We start from the raw sequence: 18,184 nt of genomic DNA on the forward strand, positions 1-18,184 counted from the left end.
GAACGTCATTGTAAGGGGACGTGAATTATAATATTGGTATGCTTTTATGGGTGGGAGGGGGGTAGAGTGGAATAAAAGGGAAGCAGATGTATTATACTTTTCCGTGTAAGTATTGACTAGACTGTAATCATGCATGCTAATCATTATATGCAGGCATGTGGAAACGGAGGCAAGTTTGCTACACACGTGTACCAAAAGAGGATTGGGGTCGATTTCAATGTGAGTGGAAAAGATTTTCAATAATAGGCATTCGTAATTTCTTAACGGTTCCTTCTTTCGTTTTTCCAATTCCTCCGATATATAAAATAATTATGGCCCTGTGACGAGGCTGAACACATTGACCAATTGTGGTAATCAATTGAATTCCAATGATCATTCCACGATTGATTGGATTTCACTGATCATTAGTCAGTGAGCTAGCTGGTCTTGAAGATACCTACTATATACACAAAAGTGCAGTATAGTGCAGTAGTAGTAGATCTAAGAGGTAAACTAATGCTCAAAGATGGTGGAACATCTCCTCTATACAATTCTGCAGATGACTACTATATGTATATAAGATGTTCCATCATCCTTCAGCAACTACCTCTTAGATCTATACTACTACTGCACTTACTGTGTGCATGTATAGTAGGTATCTTCAAGACCAGCTAGCTCACTGACAGTTGACAACACTCTCGATCTCTGGGACAAAAACCGGCCATTGTGTAGCTCTTACTTCAATATTTCACAAACTTCCTGTATTTAGAATAATAGCGCATGCATATGCATTGCAGAATGCAGAGGCTGCAAAAACACATTGATTTTACAATGAAAAAGGGTGTGCCAGCTCAGCACAATTTCTATTAATTTATGATGGATATCCAGTGGTGGTAATTGATTATTATTATGATCGATTGTGATAATCGATTACAACGTTAACGCTGCAAAGGAAATCGATATAATTGCCATCAACAATCGGAATCAATTGTCCACTCTATAAAGGAGAGGGTGTACACATTAATCGACCATTTTGATGATCGGTTGTGGTAATCGATTCTCATGATCCATCCAGATCCCTAATGATCGGAATCAAACTTTGTATGTCCACTGTGGCATTCCGTATAATTATATTATAGTCTTCCAATTGCCCATGCATGCACCTCTAGCCTCGTTTCCAGCCTCGTTGTCTCTAAAATAACACGCTGGGCCGCCAACTTCGTTCTATAAAGAAAAATCGATCTGGGAATGAGGCTAGTTAATGCACCCCATGCATGCGTGCTTGACAGTTTAAGATCAACTTCTTAATGTGCCACATTACATAATTATGCATAATAATAATTATCACAAAAAATTATTTTCAGAATCACAAAACACTTCGATGCGAAAATACATTACCACAAATGCAGTTCAGTGCAGTTCAGTACACAAAGAATGTACTGATGAATATTACAAGGTCATTCCCACTGATATGAAACTGTTCACTTCTGAATGTATTCTGTGTGCGTGGTAGAGAGAGCAATGAAAAATGCAAACCAGTATCGTATAGCGGGTGATTTTCAAGTGGCAAGCATTTGTGCATGGTTGAATCCTTGAGCACAAATATGTTACCTACACACGAATGAAGCGATCTAGAATCATCACGCATGACCAGGAAAATTATTATAATGATCCACATAGTTATTCTTTTGCCGTCACATTAATTTTCACTACACAGCTCTTAATTGTACTGATAAAGAAAAATGTAAACAGTGTGTTAAAAAATTGAAGCCAGGAATTTTCTCTTTTATAGTAATGTGTTTTGGTTGCCTAGCAACCTAAATTGAAGTGAGGAGATGTCTTTAAACCGGGTAAGGAGGTTCCAGACAAGAACTAGCTATGAAATTAGCGAATTGGATAGCATCTATAGTAGTGTCTACAGAACATTACTTTTCATGTGTAAACAAACGTAGTGGGTGTGGTCAAGTAAGACTACAAGTGATAAAGAGTCCATGGCAAGTACATCTTCCTTAAACAGCCTTCACGAGAATTTATGACGTACATTGATCTATGCTAAAGTGTTACCAGTGCACAAATGCTTTGACCCCCGGAAATGATCAGCCCAAAAATGATTATGGTTATCCTATAAAATTCATACTACTTCCCAGCGCCAACATCTTATAGCCACTGCATGCATAATTTCCTTAAATTTAGAGTTAAATCAGGGTGACCATAAATAAACTAAACAAAAGTCACCTGTAGAATAAGTGATTTACTAGTTTCCCGTAGTATAGGTTACCTGGAGTTAATGAGGTATTGTGCCACGCCTACTGCCTCAGGGGTACCGGTAATGGTCACCAGACGATCCTGACTGTCTCCTTCGTTACCAGCAATCTTTATCTGGGCACCAGAACTAATTCTGCAGAGTATAAAAATGGTTAATCTCAATACAACATACATACACAAAAATGGTGTATGTACACATAGGGCCATGTATTACATTGCAACAAAGCAATTATAATTATGACCAGTCTTGTTCACCTTATTTCGTGAATTTTTGACCCTTTACGTCCGATAACACATCCAATCAACTGCAGAAAAAGACAATACCAAAGTTTTGATACAACTTAAAGCATAGAATGTAATTTACCATTACAATCATTAGGAGAGTAAAAAACAAGGAATACTACAATCACCGAATAGTTTTACTATTATGCGTGTGCGGATCATAAACTAAACCTTCCGTTCATTGTCGGCACGTTGAACAAGAAGTTCTTAAATTTAATGTACGTACACACAAGTGTTCAAATTCATTAAAACACACATGTATTTTTCTTCTACATAGTGTGTTGTACACAGGGGGTGGGGGTGGGAAAGGGGGGATACCCGTTACAGGTTAGGGGTACTCAATCCGCCTCAAAAACAGCCGAACAAAACTGTACAGTGTGCATACTCACATACATCATTAGGTATTCTCATCTGCTGTGAGGTAGTGGCAGGACCGGCAGCAGGGTGGAATGCTGAGTAACAAAATAGAATTTTACACGAGATTTAACAAGAGAATTTAATTAGCAAACAGGAAGAGACACTATTAGAATTAGCCAAGCAGTAAAACTTACTTGCAGTGTAGGGTGATTGGAACGGTATGTTGGGCTGTGAAAAAGGGAGTAAAAAAATAGACACTGATTTAATTCACAACAATAAAGAGAGTATGTAATATATGACGATCAATGAGTACACCAATCAAATGACTAATACTCGCACAAAAGGGCATGGCCCTCCTATAATAATACTTACACTCATTCTTGGTTGTTGATAGGCCTGGTTGGGCAGTGCATGTGGCTTGTAGGGTATGTTGGGCCCACGAGGTGGGTTCTCAAGCATGATTTTGCATATCTGCCCTATGCAAGCAGTGAGGGAGTCAGGGCTACCAGACACTGTGACTGCTCTCTCTGTGGAGTTGGGGAGGGTCTCACCAGCAACCTGTGAGGTTGGGATAAGGATACATAATTATAATAATTGTGACACTCTGGTTGATAAGATCTACGTACATGAGAAAAGTGCATCAGAGGATGCTATACAACTTACTTAGTATCTAGTAAAATACACTTGTTGTATTAGAGTCACGGTACCTACAAGCCTCAGAGGGCAAAGTTTGCGCATGCACAATAGTATCTAGACACTGTTTTGCCGGTGTCTATGTGATTTAGAAGCCCTCAGGCACATTTAATACCCGAGCGTACTAAAACGCTAGTGCCTTTGGACTTTTATGTCCCATAGACAACTCTTTACTGTTATATACATGTAGCAGTTAATTGCAGGTACCCTAGTGATCATAATGTAGGTGTAAGTAGAGCAGAAATTATACGACAACAAAAGTTGCTCAATTAACATTGAATGGATGGATATAGGCAGGTCACAAAGTTTAGATGGCCCGTCGCGCCAAAATCGGTCTGTTGCCAAATTTGGTCCCTCAGATCAATATTGGTAGTAAAACTCCGCCAAAGTAGTGCCAAAATGGTTCGTGAAAGTTTTAGTTATGAGCTAAAGTAGTTGCATTATTGTTGTTTTGACAAGTTTGCCTCTGACAAGCGTCACAAGATTGCATGGTGCAACGACTGTCAACGAGGGCTGCCAACAGTGGTAATAATTAAGACACAGCAGCAAGAGAATCGATAACACATTCACATGTGCTAAACAGCATTGAGATGTATCAACACACATAATTATTGTGATTAGATCATGGATCGATTTATTTCCTGTATTAATAGTACTATAATGTTATACATTTATTAGGGTGACACAAGGTGTCATGAGGTGAGCATTTGATAGATCAATGGCATCTTTTTGGGTGTATATAGAGTCTACAATTGCACTGCGATGGCACATGCAGGTGCACTGATGGATAGTTTTTAGGCTGTTAGCCTGTTTTACAGGGTGATAGCTATACAGCCTGGGGCGGCCCAGAGGAACCCTCATGCAGGATGGTAGATTCCAGCTCATCTTCAAGGCCGCCTTTCCTGCATGCGTGTCGCTATACTGAAACTGCTCTAAACCTGAAGCTGCATGTAAAATTCCAACGATGATAGCTTAGAGTGAAATATTATCTGTAAGTGAAGTTCAGCATAATTATGTTAACGTGGCCAAAATGACAGCTTAACAAACAAGACAATCAACATGGCTCATGCACTAGCTGTACCCTATATAGTACATACGTGAACAATTCGGGCCTTGATGAAACACAAACGTTTTTAGTAAGTAAGCTGTTGTAAGCGTGTCTTGGTGTGACCACCTCAATCAGAAATTCCCGTCTGAGCTGCTCTGACCTGCTACAGGCGTGCCTCTGGCCTCAGGAGTCTCTTCATCTGTTGAGCTTCATTGCTAAAAATTAATGTCGCTGCTTGTTGTGCACATGTTCATTGATTCACGTAGAATTTAGTAAGGAAAACCAGTACATATAAGCAAATTTGTGCCAGTCCATGACACATAATTATATGCTGACAAAATTGCAATGCTGAACACTGGTAGGGACTCACCACGCTCACCCCAAATAATTAACATGATACGCAGTGTAGTAAGCGAATGGCCAAGTAGAATAATTATGTGCTACTGAAAAACCAATGTTGGCAGGGAAGGACCAATTTTTTTTACCAAAATTGGTCCCCCCAGACTAATTTCAGAGGGGATGGATTATGCCATAATTATCGTTATGACAGGCCAAATAGCTTCGACTCGACTCCAGACCCTTGAGAAAGAGAAGGGCCATATGAGGTACAGAACTAGTTCCACTATAGTGGCGGTGATGATGAAACGGCATGCCAGATTATGTACACTGTGTGGCCTGCCTTTTAACTTACAGTGGATACAGTAGTAGGTGTACACTAAAAGGTCAAGGACATGTAGACCACCAAAGAATTCCCTGGTGCATGGAGGTGACCTCTATTACATAACAAAGCAGTATGTGATCCCACAAAGATTAGTTGCTCAGCAACTGGTGCAAGTGTACAAACTTTCCCATGGGAACCTTGAACCGGTGGTCTAGGAGACGTGACATACACCTCCACACACTCTGGCATAATTAATTCTTCTTGTAATTGAACCCAGAGAAAAGCCCACTTGGGCACAAAATGAAAGCAGTTGCAAAATTAGCTGTCTATCAGCTAACTGCTAAGTTAAGCATATTGAATCAACAGCCAAAGAAAATACTAAAGAAAAAATGCTAAAGAACAACTGCTAAAGAACTGACATTAATACCAGTTTATTGTGAAAGTAATATCAAGTTCCAATCCGACAATTCCAAAAAGGTGGGTGAGCTATCTATCAGAAACAATATAGCAGAAGCATTACTATTGCGACAACTAAAGTCTTTCTTAACAGTCCTTCTTTTTTAACAGTCCTAAATTATAATGATTAGAGCCTTGAAAGCACCAATTTTAATTTAACTTACTTTTCTGTCTGCCAAATTGCTGGATTTGGACTATTAATCAATTACCGTATTCACCCGAATTATCGGGATACTCTATTCTAAGGGACACTTCGGACTTACGTAATTTTTTTCATTCTATATTAAGGAACAACAGGAAATGTAAATATTTTTAGACGTCCCGATCTAATTAGAACGAAAAAGAGCATGTTAGCTCGATAGACACTCAAAACTCTTAGAAACTCTCTGGATTCTACTCTCTGGCACCGTAATATGTCACTGACGGTTGAAGACACCTTTGTAGACATGGAACCCGCGAACACAGCTTCTAAACTGCACAAAAGACATTTTAGCTGCAGAGCTAGCCTCGGCCTGGAATCGAGGCCGTGTAGTACCTTAAATGGGGAAATATTCGTTCTAATTACTACGGGACACCCTAATACAAGGGACACTTCGACTTTAACGTAATTTTTCTTGCTCTATTCCAAGGGACACTGCAAGCCGTAATTATTTTTTTGTGTCCCGGTAATTCGGGTGAATACGGTAACAAGAATTTCTGCAAAAATGCTCATACCCCCTTTCAATGGGTAGGGTCTGTAAGCATCTGGTACTTTGAAGATTCTTTGTAGAGCCCCCAGTAAAGTGGGCACTGATTCAGTAATTTTATCTTGCAAATGCTATGGTAAAGATCGTCAGAGGAGTAAACAGAAATTTGTTACATTTATGCATGTGTTTTTAAGGATCTTTACCCGATTACAAAAATGTATGTCACGACTTCTGCTGAGACTCTCTCACCTGTATAGAAGATCCAGTAGTCTGTGTGTGTGCATATGTGTGTATTTATACATTAGATTGTACTGTACCTATATAATAGTTAGACACTGTTTAGGAAGTTTTGTGATTTAGAAGCCCAAAGGGCGTTCTGTAGAATCCCGAACGCAGTGAGGGTTCTACTAGCCCTGAGGGCTTCTAAATCACGTGGAAACTTCCTAAACAGTGTCTAAGCATTTTAGATCATAGCAACAACGCTCATACGCCTGACAACAATGGTTTGAACGCACAAACAATGGATTCTGAGCCTCCTCCGGTGCCAAACGCTTTCTTGAGTTAGCCTATTACAATTACACGGTTTCTAGAACTACTTACTACTACTTGCAGTATTTATGACAAACATGATCTAAAGTAAATTGGACAATGAAAGGCAGGCAAGCCACCATTCTCTATAATAATGATGCAAAAAGATGGTGACACACACCAGTGCTTGTTTCACACACATGCGACCTATAATAACTTTGCTTGAGGTAAACATGCATGCACTTAGATCATTCCTCCTATGCATCAGTGGAGACAATAATTATAAAGGCCAGCCATGCATTCAAAATGATGAATACAACAATTAACATAGGCCACTTAGTTCCCAAGCCATAACTACCAATGTAGGTTTGAATGTTGTCCCATACAAAGATCCACGAATTAATTGGAAATACAATTGTCACAATATTATGCGTGCCCACTATAAGCTTAACTCATTGTGTACACAAGCTATTACAACATTCTCTCGTCCATTCTTTACCTCTCGTATCTGTTTGATCCTAGTCCCACCTTTACCAATGAGAGAGCCACACTGTGATGTCTGAATCACAAGTCGGAATGTCACCTGAGGAACATCGCTGTCCTCGTCGCTGCCTCTGTCTTCTCTGTCTTCCTCATCAGCCATGTCCTGCGTGCGGGAGGAACAGATCCCATCCTGTATGTGTGTGTGTGTGTGTGTGTGTGTGTGTGTGTGTTTGAGGGTATACAAAAAATATCATTTGTGTGGGAGAAATTGTGTCAACTGTTCGCGTTACTAGCTCAAATGGAATGCTCACTTAAATTAATCTTTAAAAAGGTTGGCATCTGATGTCCTAATATTTAGGTATAGTAAACTTAGTGGTGGATCTTTGAGACCTTGTATTATCCTATCTAGTTAGGCAAGCAAAAAACAAAAAACAAAAAAAAGGAAAAGGAAAAGAGAACAAAAGAGCAAACAGCACAAAACCATGCATATAGGTAGAAAAAGCAAACAGATGCCCGACCTTGAGAGTTGAGAATGATGGGTTAAAGAGTCTTTAACGGTGCACCAACCCTCCCCATTCATCTGTTGCAATCAGAACAACTAGTATACTGAATGATTATTGTAAGCTATTCACTTGGGGCCATGCTGATTGTAAGCTATATATTCACATTTGAGGTAATGCTGACATAAAGTATAGAACTTATCTTAGACTTGATATTGGCTGCTGTAATATTTCAACTTAGCTTGTGCATGGCTTGTGTCAACTAAATCTGACCTTGAGGGAAGCTTAATTTATAAGGCCTAGAAACAGGCCTGTATTGTCTGGGCCAGGTTTTGTGGTGGTAGTATCTGATAATGGGGATGGGTCTATGTGGTTTTTCTATAGGTGGCAAGCACAAAACAATCATTAACCTCTAATTTTGGTTCTTAGAAATTAGCACAATTGAAGGCATTAGTCAAAATAAATAGATAGGTGTGTGTGTGTGTGTGTGTGTGTGTGTGTGTGTGCGCGTGCGTGCGTGCGCGTGCGTGTGTCTGCCCTTACAATAGCACAGAAACTATAATCATTATAATTATTAGCGTACACGCTAATGGGGTCAACTAGAGCACTAAAGTGCAAACCCTTGGCTGGTGACATGATTATAAAGACACCAAAAGAGTGATATGATACAGTACATGTAGTGATGTGTGACTGAGCTGTCTAGCACAGCAACTCAGGAGCAATAAAACTAAACCATACTGGATACATGCTGAGTTTTAGTGGTACGTACATAGAATATGCACTGTGGATCACAGCAAAGAAGCCTGGAGTCTCAGGGTATGGCTCCTGGAGTGTAAAAACCCAAAGTCATGCTACAGAGACAGCAATTCTAGCTTTCTATTGTAGTGACCCTTTTCCATTGTTCCTGGTACGGGATCACTTCAGCTGTAAATACGTACGGTGCCTCGAATAAAGGCCGCGTGTAGTTAGCTAGCTGCCAACATACAAGTAGCTTTTTAGCTTTGCTCGCTTCTATTCGACAACGAAGCTTTAACATCAAATTTGCCAAATTTAAAACTACTACCTTGTTGTTTTGAAGCTATCCATGGCATAAACACAGTGCTATCGCATCCAGGTGAGTAGACTCAGACTACACAGAGGACAGACTGACTGACTGTGACTACTATACCCGCTGGCCGCGGCACGGCTTCGGGTAATAAACAGAGCTGCATATAAATTATGCGCTTGTACTCGAGAATGCGCTTGTAATCTAGTTTCTACAGTAGTTCAAGCTTTGCATGCATGTAGATAGATTATGCAACACTAAACTGATGTGTCAGCCCTGTCCGGGATAATACGGTACACACTAAATCAAATTCAATTGGTGATATGCATGCTGAAAAACTTGCAATAGTTGTAATCACAAGCCTGTAAAGTGTCACCAGAGTCCCTTACTTATGCTGACATTTCGTACAGTCAGCCGGACACTCTGGTGCTTCAATTTTACTAAAATTAATATTTGGACAATACCTTGAAAAGGAGATACATTGCATGCAAGCACCACAGCTTTCTTTATAGCCAGCAAGAGTGCTGCAGTTAGATAATTAACTTTGAGGATAACTAGTTTTAGATAGCTAGTGCACTATTCATTCGCACACTGTTCTTAGCTAGCTCGCCCATATGTAGCTTCATGCTTGTTCGGATATTTCATGGGCTCTATAAGATCTGTTCCAATTATACCTGGACAATTGCTACCCGATAAATTAGAACATAAATTACAAGGTATAACTATAATTATGTCTACCTCAAAGCCCTTAAGTATCGAAAATTGTTTTTTAAAGTAACATGAAAACGTCAGACCCTTCCTTGAGAAACCAGTTTTGGTAGGGCTGTCTGCACATTTCACCTGGCCCCAAATTTGTAAAGATAAAATTAATTATGCAAAGAATAAATATACCCTTCTATGGTTTGTCAAACCAGTTTATTTTGTTTGGCATTTTAACAAGATTCAGAGATATAGAATAAGGGTTCATTACATAACTTGTGTACAGTGTAGGTAAAATAATGGTATTCATAGCCTAAACATGCAGAGCATGGAACAAGCTTGGAGCGTGCAACATTCTGCTAAGACAATTATTGTACTACACTAACATTTTCATCATTCTTGAATATGCATCAGTCACTGTAACATTAAGCACAGTGCCATACTATTAAGTATATCAAATTAGACACAGATGCAACAAATACGTATATGTATATGTATAATTTATAATGAGTGTATTGATTGTCAAAAGTCATGTGATTGTTCGATCTGCTTGTAAGAGGCTGTTTAGAGTCTGCCATGCATACACTTAACAAGTGACATACAATTAAACATGACTCTTATTACTTATAATTAGCTATGATTAGGTGGACAATATAATACTTTGTTTCAGATACTGTACATTAATTCAGGTCACTCAAAGCCACTATCCTGTTGCTATAATTATAGTGCATGGCCACTATATATAGTACAGTTAGAATAGTAACCCTGTCTAGGATAATTGTTGTGGCTACAATCCAGCGCCTGTAGACATTGTTTTATGATGATAACTACCTGGCCAGCTAGCATGTTTCAGCACCATTATAATTATAGCCAACTAATTATGGTATTTTCATCATACCAACTATCAATTGGGAAATTGATATAGCAACGAAAGTGCAACTTACAATTAGTATCTTTCTCCCAATGTCTGAGAAGGCTCTAGTTATACTCTCTCTGCTCCCTGTGACCTGCACCAATCTATATTATAAGAGCCCATGTGTGTAGGGAGATAAAAAAATGCATATGCATGTATCTACATACTTATACTATACAACCATAAGTTACCTGTATCTATATACATGTTATACGTTAGACGAAACAGGTCAAGTGTTCCTTTAAAGCTACAGTATATATAATATATAGTGACTTTGTGTTTCTTTCTACAGTACCATAATTATATAATGTGCATACTTATAGTTATACAATCATACACACACACACAATGAAGGTGAAATTGATGTATACATGTAGGGCAGGTTTTGTTGGTCTTATAGGGGTTATAGCAGATTGCTCATTAGTGTTACCACAGGTGATTCTTATCACTATAGCTGCTTTGAACTGGCAATCAGTGTGTGGGTTTAGCATAGCCCTAATGCATAAGAAGTCTTGAGGACTGTACATGTGAATTATGAACAATATCACTTTTATTACACATTTTTCACTGTTTTCTTTTTCTTAGCACCAAGCAGCCACCTAATAATCTTAAGTATAGCCTGCCATCTCCACCACAAACACCTTATTGCATTAAAGTATAGCAGCAGCCAGCCAGCAATGAATTACCTTTCTGATGATGTGCTGTTGGAGATGTTTATCCTTGCCCCACTCTGTAGTAAATAGATGTTACATTAAAGAGAGAAAGTATGATAAAATCACGTATACATACATGTATCCCTGAATAACAAGCCCCTCCCCTAGTTACACGTACAAGTAATAATAGCTTTGAGACAAAAACTGACATAATTAATAGATAGACAGGACGTGGCGTGAACCCCTTGATACACTCACTGTTTCTCTGAATGCTTTTATTGTCATTCCTCCCTGCAGGTAAAAGAATTAATATGGACACTGAAAGACAGTTGCTCTCAAGAGACTGCATGTGAGTCGTGGGATGACTTGGATCTAATCATGGAAATGAATTCACTGGAGCCTCCTAAACCTCATGCACAAACAGTTCACAAACAGTTCACACAAAATCAACTCACTGGAGCCCCATGCAGAATCGGTCAGTCAAACAGTTCACACAGAAATCAATTCACTGTGGAGCCCACTCTATGCAGCCTGGCTATTAAAAGGCAATGGCCATTTTGTATAAACCTCAAATCTCATTATGGAAGGCTATGTTGACTGAGGTGTGGCAGAACTACAAATGAGAGTCAATTAACAATCCCAACTAATGGGTTTAAAGCTGCTGTAGACAAATCAGTGCTGAAACAGCTAAGTGGAAATCAGTGCTGAAACAGCTAAGTGGAAATTCCTATGACAAGATATAATTATATAAGAGTTCAGATTGGAGATTGGTCCATACCAATTTGTAACATATCTTCAATCTTCGATCAAGCAAGAGACAAACTCTATACTGACACAAACTGCACTCACCTTTCCAATGATGCTCCCAACGTCCTGCAGGGGAGAGAAAAGAACATTGTGACTTGTGACTTCAATGCAAGTATATACAATGAAGTAATTGGAACACTATAATAATTATAGCAGCAATGATCGGACATTGACGAGTTGATAACAGTATAATTTGACAGGAACATATCAATCACCGTACTCTATTATGTCTATGCTCTAATTATACTTCATTCAAGCGCTATAAATATACATGTATATACTTCAGAAGAAGTACCACGGCATTTGGAACACTTAAAATACACGGCACGCAAAGACACATACAGTCATGCATGTATACCCAATGCTACAATAATGCAGGGACAAGCGATATAGAAAACATGGATACAGGTAGCACAAACTTTCACGATGCATGTGAGAACCGAGCCTTTAAGCTTAAGTATCCAAAAGTTGTTTCACAAGTAGTATACATGTAGTTAGGTTCCATCACTTGCTAATTAGAACGGCTCAATGAAATACACACCTTAGATTATATACAGGCCACCCTTGGCCAGAATAGCGAGGTGGCTGCATTTCAGAAATAGTTGCGGCTAAAGAACGACCCGACATCGAATCTATTGACAGTTCTGTCTCGAGGATAATGAATCGTTATGCTCTCTATTCTAATCCAATTTATCTGACAAACCACACCCAAAACGTCATATCTGACTGTAATACATTCATCCGACCGTACTACATTCACATTAAACTTAGTTTGGGGCAGCCAGAACTGGCCAGTAAAACGGAATAGCGAGTGGCCCCATTTCAGGGAAACTTCTGTGCAATCAATATCTAGCTAACAATCCATGCCAAACCAAATGGCCGTACTTCAGAGAGAGCCGGAATAGTGAGAGTCTACTGTACCTCCTTCAATGAAACCCCCCCCCCCCAAAGAGACTAATTGGGGTAATTATATATTAATTAAGGCCACACAGGTCCCAAATGAGCAGTTTGTGGGCAAAATAACCCCTCATGCATGCAACAAGGCCACGCCTGTATACATATAATCTAGGTCAAATCTAGATGAGGTATATATATTATATCCACTGTATAACACGGTGTATATACACATATATATATATATATATATATATATACAGGACCATCAAACATCCAATAATGCCCACACAATAATATTTTTAGTACTTCTAACTATTACACAATGCAATTAGTAATACTTTTAGCCTGTCAATGACTATCAGTGGTGCTTGTGTGGTGGTCCAATAAGAGACTATCATTACCCCACATAGATACATGTACCCTTGACAACCATGCACAAAAAAAGGAATCTACCATTTCCAGCGGTTTGTATACCTGCATGCATGCATGCACGTGAACCAGCAGAGATTAATATTAGGCACTAGTTAGCCTCGATCCCAGGCCGAGTTTTCGCTTTTATAACGGTTAGGCGAACAACTAGGCCTGGTACTAGTTGTCTGCGCATGCGTCAATCGTTTGTCAGATTATGACGAATGGATATTCTCGTTCACTTTCGTGACATTTATATTCGTGTACTATCGTGTACTAGAAGTCAGTTCCTGTTTTATCATTATTGGGAATGGCTCTTAGCTGAAGCTTCTCTCTTCTCTGAAGCTTAGAAAACATTATTCTAAAGACTGAATAACAAGGGAAGAGGTATAAAGCTTTGTCAAGCTTGTTAAGGTCAGATATTTTTGTGTGGGCCCTATGCTATCAAGTCTTGTTTATGTTTGGTATTAAAGATCTAGGTAGACTATAATAGTATCATCATTAATATGGTAGATCAAGTGAAGAGTGTGAGCTAGAGAACTTGGTGCTGCCATCATCAGCTCGTCGACAATGACACTATAACCTGTTTAATACGAGAAATTAGATCTACACGTATTTTGAATGTCTATTTCTCTGTACACAGAGCAATGGCTACTATCCAGCTATCCCAACATTGTTCCTCTTGGCTATACTAACGGACGAGACTGGACAGTTTGAGGTAAGGGTTTAACCGTCTATGGTTTCTTTTAATATTGTCCTATACTTACAGGACTGGAGTATGACCTGCTCGTTTGAGCGTTGCTGGGTAGCTCAGAGGCATCAAGAGAATCTACGTTTTCTCAAGCAAAGTTTAACTGAGTTACGAGTTGGGGCCTAGAATCAGAGAAGTCCAGCAGCCTGCTAAATCGTTTTGAAACGTAATTTGAAGGCATTCAATCATCTTGAAGTTGCCCTGGGTCACTGTAATCGTGCTGCAGCACAACTGGCAACTCCCCAAGCCTTGTGAAGCAGCTCCCTATGTGCATCTTTTGTGTACTCACTCCGTGCATTTTCTGTGTACAAATTTCGATTATTGATTTATTAAATATTTTTGCCGACCACAAATACAATGAAAATTTGACGCATGCGCAGACAACTAGTATCAGGCCTAGTTGTTCGCCTAACCGTTATAAAAGCGAAAACTCGGCCTAGGATCGAGGCTAGGCACTAGTACGGGGACGTACACTAAAACAAGTATATTGGAACAGGGACACTATTCAACGGCTGCGCATACAACAGCTATCCGTATATAGCAGCTATCAATAACCATGCACAGGTGATATAATTATGTTTCACTTCCTATAATCAAAACCAAACATTCAACAGGTGTGTACAGTTATCACACACAGGACAATGATAATAGGTAGTGACCCATGAGTCGATCATTAAGATAATAATTATAATTATAGGACCATGTTTATACTCTGCGCTTTTTTGTGTTATATTATCGTAGGCGTGTCTTATCTGAATGTAGGAATGCCGTGCAGCCGCCACGAGACTAAATGAAATTTTTACTCACGAAAACTACCGTTCCTGAGTTGAACGAATTTTTTACCCCACGAAACTTACCCGCTATATGGTACACAGGCTACTGAGAACTGTTTAAGGAATGTCCTATACTAACAACACGTTGTGGAAGCTCTACCATGGAACACACCGCTTAGCAAACAAAGTGATCAGTATGTAGGAAGCTATATACAGAATCGTTCTGGCTACACAAAAAAGCGCAGAGTATAAACATGGTCCTATAATTATAATAATATAATTTTTATAGAGACATGTTTCAAAAACATGTAAACTATTATTCAACATAGACTCTATGACTCGGTGTAGACTAACTATATAAACACATGCAGTTGTGATAAGGAGGCCTTTGCTTCAATGGGAGGTGTTTAAAACAAGGACTACGACATAATCAATAGAGGTGGTCTATTGGTGTAAGTGCATATTCTCAATGGCTCACACTTCCGTGGCATAACTCAGTGTTGTACTACAATCATTCAGGTCATTGATACTGGCATTCAAACAATAATAGTCAAATGCTGAGAGATTTATAGGAGTAACGATGATGCTATTATAGTGCAATAATGCATGCATATATAGTTGCCCGCGTTAAGTCGGTACTTTGTAGTACTGCTTAACGTGAGAGGTAACATTCTGAACAATCAAATTGCATTTTTCAAGCAGCACGCAGTTTTGTGGTCCACTTATAGCTAGGTGCATGGGACAACATGACATTTGAGGTATAAAAGAAAATATGTTAATTAAAAAAACATGTTTTTTTTATATTTCCTATTCATATTTTACCCCTAAGAAATTCTTCGTACTTACCCTACTGCGTATATACAATAGCTGCTATAAGCATCTTATAGAAAAATGCCTCTCTACAGGCCACCAACATTCTTGAGGTTAATTAGTATTATACTCAAGAGGTGTAGCAGCCCAGGATTCTGCCCCTATTGGAGATCAGATGATTACCATGAGCACTAATAGTGATCTAACCCGCAGCTCACAAGGATCACTATACTGCACAAGTAAAATACTTGGCACCATGCAAGATGGCTGTAATACAGAGGTGGCTTAATTAGTAGAAACACAGGCTTTACGGACTAATGTAAAAATTAATATATCCTATATTAGGGTGACCATGCACAACAGACGGCTATCTGACCAGCAGCCATCAAGAATCACTTATTAGCTAACATCAAAACTTGTTACAGGGCTGTAAAAGAGGTGGTAGAGGTGATCTGCTAGATTGGTAAAGAGGTGGCCTGCTAGATTGGTATAGAGGTCTGCTAGAAACACTGGCCTAGGAACCTGTGGCTGTACTATCCTATCATAAGGTGACCACAACTGACCGTTACTATAGCAATCTAACCAGTAGTTCACCACTATTTGCAGATCACTTTGGTAGTGTACATGCATACAAGCATTAAACCTGTTTTATACCTGGAGCCAAAATAGTGGCTGTAATAAAGAGATATATGCCTGCTGGTGTGGCAGTAATAATCGTATGGTGACCACAATAGACCAATCATCTACCAGCAGCTATCAAGGATCACTTACTGTAGTATTGCATACTCTACAGAGCTGTATGGACATACAGTGGCTGTAATAAAGAGGTGGCCTGCATGCACAGGCTGTATATATAGAGACATTAATCTGATTACTACTGCATGCGTTGGCTAACTGTTGCTGCCCTATGCACTTGTTGAAAACTTTCTGTTGTGGTAACCTTTCTATTGTACTACTATTGGGGCTGCAAGCATTACACCAATCTAGTCCTAACAAGGTTTATAAAGCGACTTGGACATACATGCAATCAACCTACCAACGGTGGCATACAGTATAGATGGTACAATAGAAGCTTGAAGAATGCACACACACAAACAAGTTACTAGGTGTACGTTGTTACGAATAGTGAAACTTGCACAAACTGACAGTTGGAAGAACAACGGGAACAAAGTATAATAAGGACTGTTCTGCTTGTACTATAGCGTCCCTAAGCATGACCTTGAAGTAAATGTAATATGTTCAAAGTATGGGGTGGAATGAATGGAACAATAGCGTGAGCTTTGCACTGACTATTAGACAATAAAACAATACCCCTCAGTGTGTTACATCATTGAGCAGGCTTCTTCTATACATTGTCACATACAGCCTTTAGGACGTACACTACTTAATCCCAAGCTGGTACAATAAATAGCTCCCTTGCACTAGCACTCACATGCATGTCTGAGACACTTGATTCAAGGAGATTTAATTCTTCCTAGGTCAAGTGGTTTCCTTCTAAGATGATAAGATTCATAACGAAGTCTCAAAGCAATCAAGTGCTTGGGTACACTGTAAAGTAATGATAATTTATGTCTATTGTGATCACTCTATGAGCAGGCCACTCTCTATAATACAGCCAGGCTCGTAAGTCTCAACATCTTTAATTATAGTTCAACCTTTGTTGGCAGGCCACCTCTGGACAGAAATAGTTAGGAAGGGCACAAGATAGACTCCACCTAGTACGGACAATACCAATTGATGATGGGAATATAGTTGATGCTAAAAACCAACCGATAACCTCCTGAAACTAAACTATTAATTAGGACAGGGTGGGCATACACCTGTACCAGCTGTACATTTTGACCAAGAACTTGTTTAAAGCAAACCAATCGAAACAGGTTATATATACTAGGCCAATGATCAGTGCAAACTCTGTACACTCACTCACCTTGCTGTTCATGAGCATTCTGAGGCTAAGTACAGGCTCTGTGGGATCATCAGCACCATATCTGCTCATCTCCACATCCATGTTAGCTTCTTGACAGTCCACTAAAGTGTCTCCTTCAGATTCACCTTCCAAACCACCACGAGGACCTGTACACTCTACTTTTAGTCGTGGGCTGGAGCCGTTCTCTCTACAAGTTGTAGAAGTATGTGTGGAATTATGAGCTTGCACGTGTGGTTGTAGATCTGTAGTATCGACGTTGTCAGCCATTCTTTTAGCTTGTATCCACTATCTATCCGTTGCCATAAGCTGTAATACTTAGCGAGCTAGTTCTTGTAATCTGTGGATGATGGCAAATTAGTGGGCAGAACAATTAGATGAGCTAGATAAAGCAAATACCTCTAAATGGCTTCTTTGAAACTAAACTAAAGATCTCTGCTAAAGAACTACTAGACTTGTTTGCTTTATGACAACAAAATAATATTACATAATGTAGAAAGTCTTGTTTGCGGGTACAATTACATGACATCGTATTGTTTGCGTCGTGGGGGACATAAACAATCTAG

At 39.3% G+C, this 18,184-nt stretch overlaps 1 protein-coding gene and 1 long non-coding RNA gene across 3 annotated transcripts; one reads left to right on the forward strand and one right to left on the reverse strand.

Moving 5' to 3' along the window:
* Positions 1-1,289: 1,289 nt before the first annotated feature.
* LOC135343916 (poly(rC)-binding protein 3-like) lies at positions 1,290-18,178 on the reverse strand. 2 transcript variants are annotated; one of them, XM_064540944.1, is made up of 14 exons: positions 18,018-18,178; positions 17,622-17,958; positions 12,098-12,121; positions 11,507-11,539; positions 11,282-11,325; positions 10,627-10,699; positions 7,455-7,628; positions 6,677-6,697; positions 3,256-3,441; positions 3,078-3,111; positions 2,920-2,978; positions 2,500-2,549; positions 2,258-2,377; positions 1,290-1,477 (listed from the first exon to the last, which is right to left on the reverse strand). In XM_064540944.1, the coding sequence occupies exons 2-14, from the start codon at positions 17,886-17,888 to the stop codon at positions 1,429-1,431; spliced, it is 1,134 nt and encodes a 377-aa protein (XP_064397014.1). In that variant the 5' UTR covers positions 17,889-17,958; positions 18,018-18,178; the 3' UTR covers positions 1,290-1,428. The 2 variants fall into 2 exon arrangements, with proteins under 2 accessions (XP_064397014.1, XP_064397015.1); XM_064540945.1 differs by lacking the exon at positions 1,290-1,477 and having other exon boundaries at positions 2,916-2,978; positions 17,622-18,161.
* On the forward strand, positions 5,535-12,105 carry LOC135343918 (uncharacterized). Its single transcript, XR_010397270.1, has 3 exons — positions 5,535-5,762; positions 7,478-7,630; positions 11,546-12,105. It is a non-coding gene; the product is annotated as an uncharacterized LOC135343918 (long non-coding RNA).
* Positions 18,179-18,184: the final 6 nt, after the last annotated feature.

Source organism: Halichondria panicea, chromosome 11 (assembly GCF_963675165.1).
Source record: "Halichondria panicea chromosome 11, odHalPani1.1, whole genome shotgun sequence".
NCBI lineage: Eukaryota > Metazoa > Porifera > Demospongiae > Suberitida > Halichondriidae > Halichondria > Halichondria panicea.

What these genes read in the sequence shown, in the direction of transcription:
- LOC135343916 (XM_064540944.1), bottom strand. Translation starts at nt 17,888, where the DNA reads ATGGCTGACAACGTCGATACTACAGATCTACAACCACACGTGCAAGCT. An exon ending in ATCAACAACCAAGAATGAGT is followed by an intron (nt 3,112 to 3,255) that starts GTAAGTATTATT and finishes CCTTTTTCACAG; the next exon opens with CCCAACATACCGTTCCAATC. An exon ending in TCAAAAATTCACGAAATAAG is followed by an intron (nt 2,378 to 2,499) that starts GTGAACAAGACT and finishes TATACTCTGCAG; the next exon opens with AATTAGTTCTGGTGCCCAGA.